The sequence below is a fragment of the Diabrotica undecimpunctata genome, chromosome 9 (genome assembly GCF_040954645.1).
Source record: "Diabrotica undecimpunctata isolate CICGRU chromosome 9, icDiaUnde3, whole genome shotgun sequence".
NCBI lineage: Eukaryota > Metazoa > Arthropoda > Insecta > Coleoptera > Chrysomelidae > Diabrotica > Diabrotica undecimpunctata.
In genome coordinates, this window is record NC_092811.1 from 54453243 (window position 1) to 54470427 (window position 17185).

A 17185-nucleotide genomic window follows, 5' to 3' on the forward strand; every position below is an offset into this window, starting at 1 on the left:
TGGAATTGGTTTTGCCAGGATCGTATTAATCACTATTTTCTACACTATAACCTTGTTGATCCAATGGCTTGTGATCATCGCGTATATCATCACTTCAGGTTCATGAATGACAGGGCTAATGGCTAATTGGATGTTAGGGTAAGAAATATCCTTTTTGTTTCTCAAATTGAAACCTCGTACGTGGTAAGAACAAAACTAGCAGTCATCACTATGATATTTGGGCTGCCTCCAATTGGTATTCCAAAACGTAGGGACTGCTTTTTATCTTAAAACCATTACCTCATTTCTTCAACACACACTGAACAAACTATATGTGGGGCCCAAGGCTTATCCTGATCCCCTAACTTTATACCAAAATAAGCCAGATATACTTTTCCATCGAAATCGGAAACGTTTCTTTGTTGGTTTTTAACGGTATACATCCTCTGGTAGCCATTTTCCAATGTCTATACAACACAATAACTTCACAACACAAGAAAACAGTCACTTCTTTAAAGAACTAGTAACAACAGCACGTGAACTGCACCGAGTTTAAAGCTGACAGATACAGAGACAGATAGGCACTGGCATGAAAGAAGGCGCAGTGAGTCAGCAAGTAGATGGGGAGGGGGTACTGCAAGAACAAGTGCTGACCTGAAAATACTGCTGGTTTTCCTAATTACTCTTTATTATATCATATTGTGAAATAACTGTACGCAATGACATTTTTTCACTATTTTTCCCGAAATCAGCGTTAAAAACAGTATGAAAATAACTTATTAAATTTTTAAACAATTTTTTGATCGCAGGTCTATGTAATACACTCACCGCTACGAAAAACGAAGCACTTTTAAAATAAAAACTTAAAATATTAATTCTTTTTAAACTCTTATTATTATAATAACGTAAACACAAACGAAACAAACTGTTTTAAGTAATTTCTAATAAAAATTTAAGTTTTGAACAAAGAACTGTTTCAGTAGATAACTATTTAACATAATTTTTTTCACATTTAACTAATTTTTATAGTTCTACAAGTTGTTTTTTGTGTAAGAATCGATAAAATATATTTCATGTTTTGATAAAAATTCTTGAATTTCAGCTTTGTTCGAATTAGTGTTTGGAATTTTGCTCTTTAGTCTACAATGATACGGAGCATTATCCAAAATAATATCGCTATTCCTTTTTAATTTAAGTAGTAACTAACTGCTCAAACCACTTTTCAAACAAAGTACTGTCCATATCTTGATAGCTAGCAGTTGATTATAATGTGTTTCCTTTATCTTTGAAATTTCATTCTTGCTATTACACAGTGGGAACTTTTATAATTCCCCTATTAGCATATTTTTGTCTAGATTCTTCGAAGCATCACTTTCTAGTTGGGATTGTCTCTCTAAGAATTTGTAGGGTGCAATTAGCCCTAAGTAAGTCTGATATCTGATAACTGCTAAAATTACCTGTTTATTTGGTGAGTTTCTGGATGGTACTGTCTTCTGTCTTTGATTTTTAATTTGTTGAATTGGTATTAAACAAAGTATACAGACAATAAATAGTTAAGAAAATGGGAAGATTAATGAGATACATAGCCTCCTTGCGCTTAAAAGTGAACCAAACTACTGGGGCGAAAACTCGCCCCACCCTTTACTGGTCGTTTTAAAATTCACCCGGTATTAGGAAGTGTAACTAAAGAGTATTTTTAACGGGTACTTACTGTTGTAAACGTTAAGCACGATTTGTTTTGCATCATGTGTGAGATGGATATAACCAGAACGTTTTTCAGGTTCAGACTCGTCTTCATCTCCTGAAATAGTGGCAGAAATGTACAGGACATTGTCACTAATAATTTCTATATCACTCATATTTATAGTTATTACACTGACTTCTAAATGAACGACAAAAGAAAAATGAAGTTCTTTTTAAATAAACTTTCTTCTTATAGAAGCCCATTTAGTGATAATTTGATATTAAGTAAACATTATCCTTTTATCTGAATAAAATTCCAAGAAATTTTCTAATCTCTTATAAACACTGGCTTTGGCTCTTATAAATAGGTACACAAAATTATGCTTAAAATTTTATTTACCAATCGTTAACAACTCAAAATTGAAATACGTACCTGGCTACACCTACTTTGTATCATTTAGTAGAGTACCTTTAAACTTTGGATAGAATTTAAAATTGAACGTAATGTAAAGAAAGGCTAAGGGTGACTATTCGTTACAGCATTAAGGGAGTACAGTCATTTTATGCTTGATATCGGTCCAATCTCTTAATCTGAAGAATGAAAACTTAAATCATATGTCTGAACAAACTGATTTTAATAATGACTGTTTCCTCCACGAGCTCGAATTATTACCTGAATTCTCCTTGGCATGCCTTAAGTCAAATGAGAAATGTCCTGTCGAGGAATAAGTTTCCATTCCTCGAAAAGGGCTTGCGTCTGGACTCAATGCTGGTCAATCTATTACAGGAATGTTTACTTCATTTAAAAACTGTAGAGTGATTCCCGCACTGTGAGACTTGGCATTATCATGCATCAGAACAAAGTCATTTCCACCAAAACCAGCATAAGGCACAACAAAATCTTGAAGAATTCCATCAATTTACCTGGCAGCTGTTATGGAGTCTCTTGTAACGACTTACAATTCTGTACGTGCCTCTAGAAATTCCAGCCTACACCATAATTGAGCCCCCTTGATAGCCTACCCTACTACTCCAATTATTTACTGTAAAATGAGCATGGTTTCTGGTAAACTGAAGCCGCGCAACTCGATGGCGCCTGAGACGTTGTAGGTCTCTTGCAGGTCTGCGACTACACAAACATTCTTTTCCAAGCCTTCATCTAATTGTTCTTTTACTTACGTTAGTATTCCGAAAGTACTAAAGATGATTTCGGATTTGTACAGCCGTACAAATGCACGACGATGTAATGTAATGTAATGTTTATTTACGGACTTGCCATTTTTTTTTACAAATCAACTTAAATTTAGCTTAAACTATTAAAGCACAATGTGATTACATATAAAGGTATTTTCGATCTTATTCTTAATAGTGCTTAGTAATAAATGAAAAAAATCATTACCCTTAAATTTGTTTGCATTTCTACACATTCTCTGTAAGCGTTTATTTACAGTATAAGTTCGATTATGAAATTCTAAATAAAATAAGTCTTGGGATCTGGTGTCTCTACAGGGAGTACGGAAGTAAACCTTTTCCAAAAAAGCACTAGCATCAATGCCTCCTCGTATTAATTTACATATAAATGCTGCATCTAGCAATATTCGCCTTTCTTCAAGAGTAGACAATTTAAGTAAAGATTGCAAAACAATGTATTCAATTTCATTTACAGGTATTCTCAATTTAAAAGCAATAAATCTTCAGGTTTCAGTAAATGCCAGTATCAGTATATCATAATTATTCGCTGTTACTGATTCAGACAGATTATTTAGTTTTGTCCGTAGTCCTCTTTTGATAATAGACACTGTAATAGCCATTTGATGCACATGTACCTCCAAGATGGTCGTCTTATTGGGGAAAATTTTGTGGAATATTCGTAGATTTGTTCCCAACATCAGAAGAAGGCGGATCAAGAATAACATCATTGTTATTTCTTTGAGTTGCCTTTCTTTTTATGTTAAATCGTCTTACAACTTAAAGCTATAGGAAGAACTAATTCGTTCAAAATTGGGGTTGACTTTAAGTACAATGATACAATAAATTGTGCGGAATTTTAGCGAGATGGAATTATTCTAAGTTGTTCTATGATAAAGGCATTATCATTACATTCTTTTAATGATAGTTTATCAGTTATATATTTGCTTATAATATTTACCTTTACAGTTTTGGATACCTTTCCAATATAATACCACCTCTTTTTATTATTATCGGCTACAAATTCTTGTCCACTGGGTATTTCTGAAGAACCTCTAGTAACAAAATTCTTATGGCTTTGTTTTCTTGGAACTAGCGTAAATCCATCATTGTTTTGTTTTTGTTTATTCAGCACGGATATTGACTGGATATAGCGTTGGAACTACCAAGGTTGTCATTCTCTGTGTGATTTGAACTACTATATCGTTTGATAGCTTCAGAAAAGGACATTTGTATTTTTGGCACCACTGTGTTCACTTCGGGTGGGTGCTGTGTATTTATCACTTCATCACAAACTGGTTTAATTATTCGATTATTCACTGAAGTAGGCACTGTTCCTCGATTATTAGATTGGTTATTGAAATTGATCTTATTTGAGGTTACATTTAAGGATGATATTCTATCAACTAATAGTCGGTTATTTTCCTTTAAGATAAGATTTTTGTCATTCATCTCTTCAATTAATCTATTTAATAGCAGCATTTCCTGTTTTAACAGTACATTTTTTAATCACATTAGAACTATTTAAATCGCTTTTAATACTACCAGTTCGGATGGCGCTTTATCATCCGTCGCCACCTTTTACTTATTCGTAGATTTCGATCTGGTAGACTTTTTAAGAGGATGAAGCTATCATCACGTGCACTAGTTCTTCGTTGGGGGGACCCGCTCCTGGTCGACTAGTGTAAGCTCGGATTGACAAGAAAAGTGTAAAATTACGGTTCACAGTACTATTGGATATTTGATACTTTTGACCAACATATCGCTCACTTCTCCGTCTTGAAGCAACGCAACAATAGCATTCGCTGTTTCGGGATTTACGGTATTACGAATAAGTAACGAATTAGGTAAACCTATAAACCATTTATATAATATATATATAAATATATATATATATATATATATATATATATATATATATATATATATAAAGTAGTTAGGTATTATTGATATATATATATATATATATATATATATATATATATATATATATAATTTCGAAAGTTATATTTAGTTACATTGCACTAATCTGGTAATATGTAAAACCACATTAACTATTGTAACAGTATATGAAACTCATCTGGTAAGCATCTTTAAGGGAATGGATTGCGTAATAAAGGATATTGAAAAATTGAACAAAATAGTGTAGAAAACTTGAAAAAGTCGAGGACTTTCTTACATCAACTTCTTTTTGAGAACTACCTCACTAATCTTTTGTACAATTTTAATTCAACTCTGTAATAGATCTTTAAATTTTTCTTTCTAGGAGTTCAACTTCAAATAATTAAAGCTCTTCTAACAGTGGTCACCAGTCAGTATGTTGAAGTCCACGAAGGCACTGTTCTCATGGCAGTTCGCACATGTTATAACATTTTCCTTGCCAGCAAAAACCTGGTCAATCAAACAACAGCTAGAGCCACCTTGACGCAAATGTTAAATGTGATTTTCACAAGGATGGAGAACCAAGCTTTAGAGGCAGAAGTGACTGCTGAAATACAGAATAATGCTATTAATACAAGTCAAAACGAGAAGGTCCTAATTGAAAACGATATTAAATCTATGAAATCTTTAAAAGTTGAAGATGAGGTAAGTAGAATTAAAAAGTTTTATTATGAATTATCATCTTACCATCATGATACTAATAAATACGTGTCGTTTTGATATTCTCTTATATATTTATGATTTCAAAAACTTTAATTCGTTTAATTAATGCTACAAAAACCTGAAAAATGCTACAAAACCCCAGAGAAAGTATCGTGACATGACGAGAATTCAATCAACCCCTACCTCTTCAATATCATGGTTAATTTTAAAAATCACAGAGTAGTCATTAAGTGGGTATATATAAGGGGAAATCTCACACCTTGCAAAAGGTCAGCCTCGTGGAATCTGGGAGAGGCAAAGGTTCGCATAAATGATAAAACACACACAACATTCGTACAACGAAAAAGAAGACGAAAAAAATCTATGAACTAGAAGAAAAAATGAATAATCATAATAAATAGGACATTATTGGACTGGCAGAGACAAGAAGGAAAGGCGTAAATTGAATACAATTAAAGTCAGTGAATACAGTTTACCACAGAGTTAATGAAGACAATACTAAGTATGGAATCCTACAAATACAAGAAGAAACCTCTACCTAAACTTTTTGATCCTGTGAAATCCCTAGATGAGAGTCTTTTTGTATTATCCCATACTACACATTTCAACTGTCAAATTTCCGTCGTTGTGACGAAAAAAGGTTTTAACTTGCCAGAAAAAGATTATGTCGCTACAGAAATGTTATAGAATGGAGTAAAGACCCTTATCAATACACTCCATCCACTGTTAAATAGAATATTACAAGAAAAGAAGATCCCAGAAGACTGAAATAGTAACTCCGTTATTGTATAAAAAATGCGACAAAAGCGACTTAAAAAACACGACTTATAAACTCATAACAAAAATTCATACCATGTTGACAACAAAATTAAGAGCAAATGTTGGGAATAGGAGCGGTTACGAAATGTTAGAAGGTGAAAGATGTCGAAGAAAAAGCAACTGACATAAAGTGTAATTTCGCAAGCCATAACATCAAGAAGAAGAATGATGGATCGAACCAACTAGTGCTGCACTGGAGACCCTGGGAATCAAAACGATCCAAAGGAAGGACATAGATGAGGCGGGCAGATTTAAAGATACATGACTGAGAAAACAAGATGGGTAGCGGGTGGATACTTCTCTGTGATCCCGGCAGGGGATAGATCTACTTCAGGAATAGCACACCTGCCCACGCGAGCTCATGAATTTCCCCAGCCTGCCATCCCCGAGGAAATCATGTCCAAACCCAAAGTATTCCCATCTCCATCCTTTCCTCGATTCACTTCCAAACCAACTCGCCAACACGCACTAGCCAAATGCATATCACTTCATATAATGTTAGAACTCTTCAGCCTTCAGAACAATCAGACCAGAAGATGAAGTAACTGGAGGAAGAGCTGAAAAAAATAAAATGGAAAATCATCGGCCTTAGCGAAATAAGACGAAGAAGAGAAGCCCAAATTGGTAGAATACGATTCATTATACATAGAAAACACACACAATATACAGGGTGTTTGGTAGGTCGATGGAATTTTTTTAAGGGATAATAGGGGACGCCATTTGCAAAATTTTTTGCTAATAATGTATCGATCAAACTGTTAAGGTTTCCGAAATAAAGTTAAATTTGTCAATATTCGAAAATAAGGCTGCTCGTCTATTTTACTTTTAAAAATAATTATCTAAGCGAGATACTTCCCTGGCATACAAAAAATGTCTTACGTATTACTTGCTCAGATTGCAAAAACCCTTCGTTGAATCTTAATGCATTGTTAAAATAACCTTCATTAATGAAACTGGTAAGAAAGGTAAAACACAACAACGATACATTATGCTTTTTGCAACATTTATTATCCCTTATTAAGTATATACATAAATTTAAAAAAACAGTCATTGTTGTTCAAAATGAGAACCACCATTCCTAATGCACGCTCTTGCCCTGCATCGTATTTATGATGTTACTTTTAACCTCAGTTCTGCCCTTATAATGTCAGCTGCTTCGATAATCCTTTCCATTAGATGAGCTCTAGTTCGGATTGGAACTTGATAAACAAGTTCTTTGAATCTGCCCCAGATGTGGTAGTCACACGGCGTTAAATCGGGCGATCTAGCAAGCCACAAAATCGGTCCAGTTCGTCCGATCCACCTATTAGGATAGTGATTGTTGAACCAAGCCGTAACAGCACGTGCACAATGTGCAGGGCATCCATAATGTTGGTACACCATTCTTGCCAGGCAGGTTAAATAGTCAAGTGTACTTAGACTTTCTAGAGAATGAATTACCACAAGTCTTAGAAGATTTACCCCTCGTCCTCAGACGAAGAATGGTGTACCAATATGATGGATGCCCTGCACATTGTGCACGTGCTGTTAAGGATTGGTCCAACAATCACTATACCAATAGGTGGACCGATTTTGTAGCCTGCTAGATCGCCAGATTTACCACCGTGTGACTACCACATCTGGGGCAGATTCAAAGAACTTGTTTATCAAGTTCCAATCCGAACTAGAGCTGATATAATGGAAAGGATTATCGAAGCAGCTGACATTATAAGGGCAGAACTGAGGTTAAAAGTAACCACATCAGAATACGATGCAGGGCAAAAGCGTGCATTAGGAATGGTGTTTCTCATTTTGAACAACAATGACTGTTTTTTGAAGTTTATGTACATACTTAACAAGGCATAATAAATGTTGCAAAAAGCATGATATATCGTTGTTGTGTTTTACCTTTCTTACCAGTTTCATTAATGAAGGTTATTTTAACAATACATTAAGATTCAACATTTTGTATGTCAGGGAAGTATCTCGCTTAGATAATTATTTTTAAAAATAAAATAGACGAACAGCCTTATTTTCGAATATTGACAAATTTAACTTTATTTCGGAAACCTTAAAAGTTTAAGCGATACATTATTAGCAAAAAATTTTGCAAATGGCGTCCCCTATTATCCCTTAAAAAATTTCCATCGACCTACCAAACACCCTGTATAGTTGAAATTATCAGCATAAGCCCAGGATTGTATATCTCATCTTCAAACTAAATGCAAGATATAACCTTAAGCAATCCAGACATATGGTCCAACGACTACCCACTCTGATAAAGAAATTGAAGAATTTTATGTGCGACTTTAATGCGAAAATGGGGTTTAAACAAGATGATGCAAAAATAGCAATGGGTAAGTATGGATATGACGAGGGCAAAGATTGCTGAACTTCTTACACCAGGCAAATTTATCCATGGTGAGCTCTTTTTTCGATAAAAAGCCTCAAAGTAAATGGACATGGATCAGCCCAGATAGCAGTGTCAAAAATGAAATAGATTATATCAAAACAAACAGAAAAATAATAATCAAAGACATTGAAGTACTCAACAAATTTTCAGTTGGAAGCGACCACAGATTAATCCGAGTTAAGATACTATTAAATGTCAAATTGGAAAGGACAAAGATGATCCTAAAAACAAGAAAAAAGAAATGGATTCCACCTGAAAACAACGACCTGTATAAAGATACACTAACCAGACATATAGAAGACTTGCAAGATGTAGATGAAGCAAATGATGGTATAACGAAGGCTATAAAAGAAACGGAAAGGGAGTGCTGTCTGACCGTTCTGACCCATAAAGAAAAGCTAAGCCAAAATACCAAAGAGCTAATAGTTAAAAGAATACAGCTAACGGAAAAGTACGGATCCAACTACACAACAATGAAGAAATTAAATAAAGATCTTAACTGGTCAATCCGAAAAAAAAGTAAGAAAAAACAATACAAGAGAAATAACTAAAATAATTCAAGAAAACAAAAGTCTAAAAGTTTTGAGACGAAATACGAACAACATAGGCAACAAAAATATGTACAAAATAAAAAACAAAGATGGAAACATTCCTTCTTGATAAAACTAGAATCCTTGAGGTTATCGAATTCTTTTATCGCTAAATGTATGAGAGCACCGACGAAAGGCAAGATCAGAACCTGTCCAAAACCACAAGCCGGGGATCAGAATTAATGCCAGAACTCCATACCAAATCAAAACGGCCCTGTTAGAAATGAAAAACAACAAATCCCCTGGCGATGATGATCAAACTAGGTGGAAATAAAATTATCCAGGCCTTGGCCACCTTTTCACCGAATGCATCTACCAAGGAAAAACTTCTTCTCAATGGAACAATGCAGTCATTATTTTATTACCCAAGCAAGGGAACGTTACAGATTTAAAAAACTACCGTCCTATCAGTTTGCTCTCACACATATATAAAGTTTTCACAAAAATTATCAAAAAAGACTGGACGCTAAATCGCTAGATCGGGATACAGCACTAACGACCACTTACTAGTGATAAAGAACCTGATATAGAAGTCTCCAGAATACAACAAACCATTATCACAGATATTTGTGGACTACGAGAAAGCATTCGATACCATAAGCCATCAGAAAATGTTAAAAGCATTGACAGAATGCCGAATAGACCATCGCTACACTAACATCATCAAATATATTTACCAAAATGCCACAGCGAGAAGTATGGCAAGGAGACACCGTCTCTGCAAAGCTATTCACGATGCTTTTAGAACATACTTGTAAGAAGGCACATCTGAACGAGCATAGTATTAACATAAATGGAGAGAAGCTCAGGCATTTGAGATTTGCAGATGACATCGTCCTTATAGCCATCGTATGGATGATGCAATAATTATGTTTGAAAAATTATATCACGCTTCCTTTGAGGTCGGACTAAAGATTAATATGAACAAGGCGAAAATAATGACTAATCTGGTGCTAAATCGAAATATTGTTGATGGAAGGGATATTGTGCAGACTACATCGTATAAGTACTTAGGACGGGAAATTCGGTTGGGCAGAAATAACCAGACATGTGAGCTCCCACGTCACATAGGATTAGCCTGGGCAGCGTTTGGTAAATTAAACTGTGTTTAAATCGGATCTACCCATATGCCTCAAAAGGAAAATCTTTGACCAATGTATGTTACCTGTACTTACTTATGGAGCAGAAACATTAACACTTAAAAAAAAGGTAGTAAAGATTCGCGTGATTTAGAGGGCTATGGAGCGCCAGATGTTGGGTGTTTCTCTGAGAGACCAAATCCAATCCAAACGAAAAAATACGTCGTAGAACAAAAACAACGGACGCTATTGATAAAATCGCGTCGCTAAAATGGAATTGGGCAGGACAGGTCGCCAGATTATCAGACAACCAATAGATAAAACGTATTTTCGAGTGAAGACAAGAAGCAATACGGAGTAGTGGACGCATACAGCATTTGGATATAAAACGGGGATTTAGATAGATAGATAGATAATTGGTTTACATGAAGTCAACACTTTCACAAACTTGTCACTCTTTGGCAGATAAATATGAAACATTTTTGTGTGCTTTTTTACACTAATTTTACTAATTAACTTATTTCTTCTGTAATAAATTGGTTCAGTTTGTTGTAAATTATTTGCTTTATTTCATTGCATTTAAGATTCGATACACTATAAGTTTAACTAAATTCAATCTCTAAGGTAGTGCGTATTAAGTTTTTTCATTATTTTAGGGTAAAGTGGAAATAATGCAATTGACAGGGGAGATGGTAGCCGCAGAAATTATGCAAAATATAATAGAAAATGTAATATCAGAAGTATCGGAAAATAAACAAATGGATAATTCAAATTCTCACGAAAATGAGACTCAAAGTGTTACTTCATCCATGACTAGGTACTGGAATGTTTAATTATTATACAGTGTGTGTTTGTGTATGTGTGTTTTTTTTTATAGAGATAGAAAATACATTTACGTATTATCAGACCTAGATGTATTCTACTGTCCGGTATGTTAGACTCGTATATTACAATGTCGACTAAAAGCCCCTCCTCTTCTTCTGCCTCTGTTTCCTTCGCTGAAATGCCAAAAGGCATTATTTACCAGGGAGAAAATCTAGCTCTTGCTCTTTAGATTGTCGAAGCCATTGCTTATATCCTTCTAAGGCAGACTGAAATCAATTTTGGAATCGTGATCAGGGTCCTGAAAACCCCTGTATATAAAATTTGGCATTGATTGATTTTTCTATCTACAGATTGGTGATCAGGAATCGCCAGAAAACCCTGTATATACGGTTTTCATTTCCTAAAATGCCCCATCCACAATGGAGGTTGGCCACTACTATAATTGCAAACTCTTCTCTGTATTGAGCTGTTCAAAATTTAGTCCTGTCCATTGTCAGATGTTTTTAACCACGATTAGTCTTTTCCTTCTTAGTCCTGTTTTCTTTGATCTTTCCTTTCACTATTGGTCAGGCATAACGTCAGTGTAATTCGCATATTGCGTAACTCCATATAAAATTTTACAAGAGAGCGAAAAAACTAATTTAATTGATTAAACTTGTTACCGGTTGGCAAGAAATTAGTTTTTACGACTACTAGTCAACTCAGATAGAATTTGAATGTTCTATTTTTTGTTTTTAGATGAAGTGTTGTTTTTGTTTTAAATAAAATTGGGGATTCGTCTTTTGCGAAATAATATTTTGAAAGCAAAAAGGAAATACGTATTTTTCTGAAAAAAGTTTTTTTTTAATGCAAATAAACCAGTAACATAAGGATTACACATCGGTAATTGTAACAGAAAAATGAATGCTTAAAAAAATTTAAAATCAGAAAATATAAAATGAAATAAGCACAAGGCTAATTATGAGGTAACTGGTCATAAAATAAATGGTAGCCTGTTGTATACTTTTCTTCAGTTGTTGCAAAATGCTCATATTTTTCTTTCTTAATGGGAATTCTACCTCTGTATAATGCAGGCAAAGAGTCAAAATCTAAAAATTTTGGATTTGCAGGTAATCTGACAGGAAGTTTTCCATTCCAATTCAGAATGTCTAATTTTGTAAAATATATTTTTATTTGTATATTTAATTGCCTTTAGGTCAACTACCTGGGGATCCCCGACTTTTTTTCCAGGTCGTATTGATGAGATAAAATTTATATTACCTTCAATGTTTTTAAAAAGATCATGCGATAAGTACTCTACTCTGTAGGGATTTTTTAAACATGCTATTTTGCATATTATTGCATAGTCAGCAGGTACATTAATTGTGAATTTTCGACATGGGTATTATATTATTTTCCCTACAAAAGGCTTTGCAGTAATGTCTATATAATTGTGCTTTTGATTGCCATACTGTTTCCAAGTATAACTTTGAACTATTTGCCCTGCAGTAATGGGGCTCAAGTTTGGGTAATTTGTCGAAAAAATTTGTTAAGTTCTTTTATTGCCTCTCAGCTTTTCGGCTGCTTTTCAACTTGCTTATTATCTGTAACTGTTTCTCTGGCCCACTTTTTATGGCAATTTTTCCAATACAGAGTGTATTTAAAAACATATTTTTGCATACTTATATTCGATTATGTTCAGCGTTTAAATAAAACTCGGTTGATGTTTGCCTTTTAGATATTTTCTGTTCTCTCTTCCCTTCGTTTCTTTGTAATTTATTCGTTTCTTATTAAGGTAGTCTTACAATAGCTGTGGAATTTTGATATATATTTGATTATGTTATTGCAGCGGTGGTCTATTAGGCATTCTGTCAATTCTATTAACATTTTCTGCTGGCTTATGGTATCGAATGCTTTCTCGTAGTCGACAAATATTAGTGCCAATGGTTTGTTGTATTCTGCAGACTTCTCTATTAGGTCCTTTATCACTAGTAAGTGGTCGTTAGTGCTGTATCCCGATCCAAATCTAGCTTGTTCTCTAGACTGATAGAAGTCTAACTTAGCATTCAGTCTTTTTTGATATTTTTTTGTAAAAACTTTATATACAGTATACTCCCTCTATAACGAACAAGGTTATTACGAGGTTTTGCTTATAACGTAGTACTTTAGATGTCCCGTGAAATTTCTATTGAACTATAACCCTCTAAAGCGAGGCAAATTTGGTTATAACGAGAGAAAATAAGATCGAAGTGGAAAGTTTCGAACTTGGATTTGAGGTTCGAATCGGTTTGTAAATACTCCTGTGTCCGCTTCTTATCGATCGACGATGATAGTTATAATAAAAGTTGAAGTTGTGGAGTACCACTAAAATTTATTCTATTTTCTGGCCTTCTGTTTTCAGAAATCCTTCTGTTGTCATACTGGCATCCACTAGAATTTTGTCTATTTTGTGGCCTTCTGTTTTTAGAAATCCTTCTGTTATCATACTGGCACCCACTAAAATTTATTCTATTTTGTGACCTTCTGTTTTCAGAAATCTTTCTGTTATCATACTGGCACCCACTAGAATTTTGTCTATTTGGTGGCCTTCTGTTCTCAGAATTCCTTCTGTTATCATACTGACCTGACCCACTAGAATTTGGTCTATTTTGTGGCCTTCTGTTTTCAGAATTCCTTCTGTTGTCATACTGACCTTCTGACATGTGTAGTAATGAATAGTGCTGTCCACCAAATTCTGCACATCTATAAGAGGAATAACATGGTATTTCCCTTTTGTGTAGTAGGCATCTACCGAACCGTTGCTTTTCCTTTCCTTAATTTTCGTAAATTATTTAAAAACTTTATTGATTCTTGACCTAGTTTTTCTTGTCTATGCATATAGGCTTTGCATTTAGATTACGTACGCATGTAAGTTTGACCTAAATTCAATTTTTAAAGTCTCAGCAAGATTACCTTAGACAATAACGAATGAACTTGCCTAACCTTGCTGACACGGCTTATTGTACAATGTGTATAAAAATAACGATTTGTCACGATATTTCCCTATATTATGAACATCAAATGTTTTAAGAATTTTAAATTGTAAGAGTCAAATTATGGAGTATAATTAAAATTAAAATAATTAAGCTATGTATTAGATTTGAATTAGCTGTAGACAAACTATTACTTTTTTAAGTAAAAAGGTATGCAGAATAAAAATATTTCAATTAAGTATTATTAAATTTGAATCTTAAGTTTCTTTAATAATCTTTTTAATTTATAAAAAAAATGCACTGCTCTAAATGATAATAAATATTCAAAAACTTACAGTTTTATCCCGACGTTCACTTGTATGTCCCTTCTTCCTTCTTAGAACTGCAACTGGAACTGGTGAGCTGGATCTCTGGATGCTACTAGATTTTTCTGCTGGAAACTGGATCTCTAAACTGATGGAACAGTAGACTTAAGGTCTGCTATTCAGGTTCTCTTGTAATCAAAGGCACTCGTAAGGCTCTTACCCTTAATTTCGGTGCTTTCTGGTCTTTTTAATTTCTTTTTTCTTTTCTCCACACTTCGAATTCGATCATCGATCTTGTAAGGAACTGGGAAACAGCTATTTAGGTGGCTAAGGGTCGTCTCCTTCGAAGCTCCAAATAAATTAACGCCCTTTTGATGAAGTTTTGTCGAAGGACCAATGGAAAGTTTCGAACTTGGGTTTGAGGTTCGAATCGGTTTGTAAATGCCCCTTTGTCCGCTTCTTGTCGATCGACGATGATAGGTATAGTAAAAGTTGAAGTTGTGGAGTAAAAGTGTTGATTTATTGACAGCTACTGGTAATTACACAATATGATGTTCGTTAGGCAACTACTTATGATTGACTGTAGTAGACTGCGCTCACATGAGCTCAAATCCCCAATTTATAATCTCACAAATAATTCATACCTTAGCACAGAGGTTATTGCTTCCTATCATACCATATCAACAAACTTTGCTTACATACAATTTAATCTACGCCTTAATTGCGACACTTAGGAAGTTCAATTAGAAAATATATTATTCGGCAATTTATTTAGTTGTAGGTAAATGAACTAATTATTAAAATATTATACGATATGGTTTTACAATGTCACTTATACACGGTGAAACTATAATAGATTAAGAAGTTAAGAATAATGTGAGATTACAAATTAAGGGGTTAATTTGTGATTGAACACGAAGGAACATGTTTTTTTTTACGTTTTTGTCCGGCCGTGGCTATAAATTAATATCCTTTTTAATTGCCTTCCGCAATAAACTTCTTCTGTTTAATCTACCTAGCGATATTGTGTTGTCGAAAATTTACAATTTATGATTCACAAGTGTCAGTGTAGGGGTTTGGGCATTCGCACCTAATAAACTACGTAAAGAGGCTTAAAAACATGACAAATGAAACAAATTTCATCAGAATTTCATTTCACAGTTGTTTTTGTCGTAGATGTTTATCGTTTGTTTCCTGATTGTGCCTTCGCGTGTTGAAAGTTGTGTTGTAGATTAGACATTATTATTAGACATAGATTACACACTACGACTCCTAAAAGAAAAGCATTTACTTTAGAAGAAAAAATTAACATCCTTAAAAATGTTGAGAACGGTAAGAAGAAAGCAGAAGTTTGTCGTGAAAGCAGAATTTCAAGTTCTACTCTATCTACCATGCTCAAATAAACACAAGATTTTCGAAGCAGGTTGGTCTTTTTCTGATAAATCAAAAAAACTACGTGCCGCAACTAATAAAGAACTCGATACTGCAATGGTCAAATGGTTTACCGGAAACAGGGCTGCGAATGTTCCAATAAGTGGACCACTGCTTCAAGAAAAAGCAACACAGCTTTCGCAGGCGCTAGATGGTGATGAGAATTTTAAAGCATCGAGTGGGTGGATAAGCCGTTTTAAGGCCAGGCACGAAATCACGTGTGGAAAAATTTGCTCTGAAGCGAAGAGTGTTTCCAAAGAACGACAACTGGTTGAAGTAATGGCCTACAATAAGACAAAATTACAGTGGACGATAATGTTTTCAATGTCTACGAGCTGTGACTTTTTTTTAAAACTTACTTCAGATAAGACCCTCAAATTAAAAAATGAACGTTGTATAGGTAAGTTATCAAAAGAAAGCGTAACTGTACTCGCGTGTGCTAACATGTCCGGTTCCGAAAAAAGGAAGTTAGTCGTCAATGGGAAATCTCAAAAACCACGTTGTTTCAGAGGCGTGAATCATCTTCCTGTCACATATAAATTTAATAAAAAATCGTGGATGACAGCCGAGATTTTCTGAGGAGAACTTTTGAAGTGGGACAGAGATTTGGGGCACCGAAAGATTTTTAATTGCTGACAATTGTACAGCCCATCCGAAAGTTAACGGTTTAAAAAATAGTCAAATTCTTTTTTTACCCCCAAATTGCACATCTGTTCTGCAACCGATGGATCAGGGTATCATAAGGTCCCTTTAAATTCACTACAGAAAACTTTTAGTTAAGCGGATCCGTTTAACTCCGCAAATAATTGGACAACCGTAGTGAATCCCCTGTTACTTTATTAGATACCATAAATTTCATCCACAAAGCATGGACACTCGTAAATAAAAAACCAACAGAAAACGTTTCGGTCATGCGGGGTGGCCAGAGACTGAAGTAGAAAACGGAGTAGTTGAATTTCCTGTAGCAGAGTGATTGAGGTTACAACAGCAAGGTCAAAAATTAACCCAACTGAACAATGATGACGAGTTTACTGAATGCATTGCTATTGATGATGACGTCATTGTTTGTGATCTTCCGACGGATAGTGAAATTATCGCGGAAGTAATAAATCCGCCGGCGGAGCGTGTTATCGTCAGTGATAAAGATAGAGAAGACAATCGCGGTGAATAGACAAGAATGTGGAAAGTGCTTTAAACGTTGTAAGAAACTATCCAAAGAACAAAACGCAAATGAAGAACAACTGTTTCGCGTCTTTAGAAAATAAGATAGATATAATGATACTGAACAATTTAAAGCATTCAAAAATGAAGAAATAGTTTATGTTATCCTTGAAAATAC

The 17185-nt window shown here is 34.5% G+C and overlaps 1 protein-coding gene across 3 annotated transcripts in view; it reads left to right on the top strand.

Moving 5' to 3' along the window:
- Positions 1-17185, top strand: part of Sec71 (ADP ribosylation factor guanine nucleotide exchange factor Sec71) — a 174557-nt gene that overhangs the window by 19280 nt on the left and 138092 nt on the right. For all 3 annotated transcript variants that reach the window (XM_072543518.1, XM_072543516.1, XM_072543517.1), the window contains exons 3-4: positions 5117-5436; positions 10991-11151. In XM_072543518.1, the coding sequence (XP_072399619.1) occupies positions 5117-5436; positions 10991-11151 (481 nt within the window). The remainder of the gene's footprint in view (positions 1-5116; positions 5437-10990; positions 11152-17185) is intronic.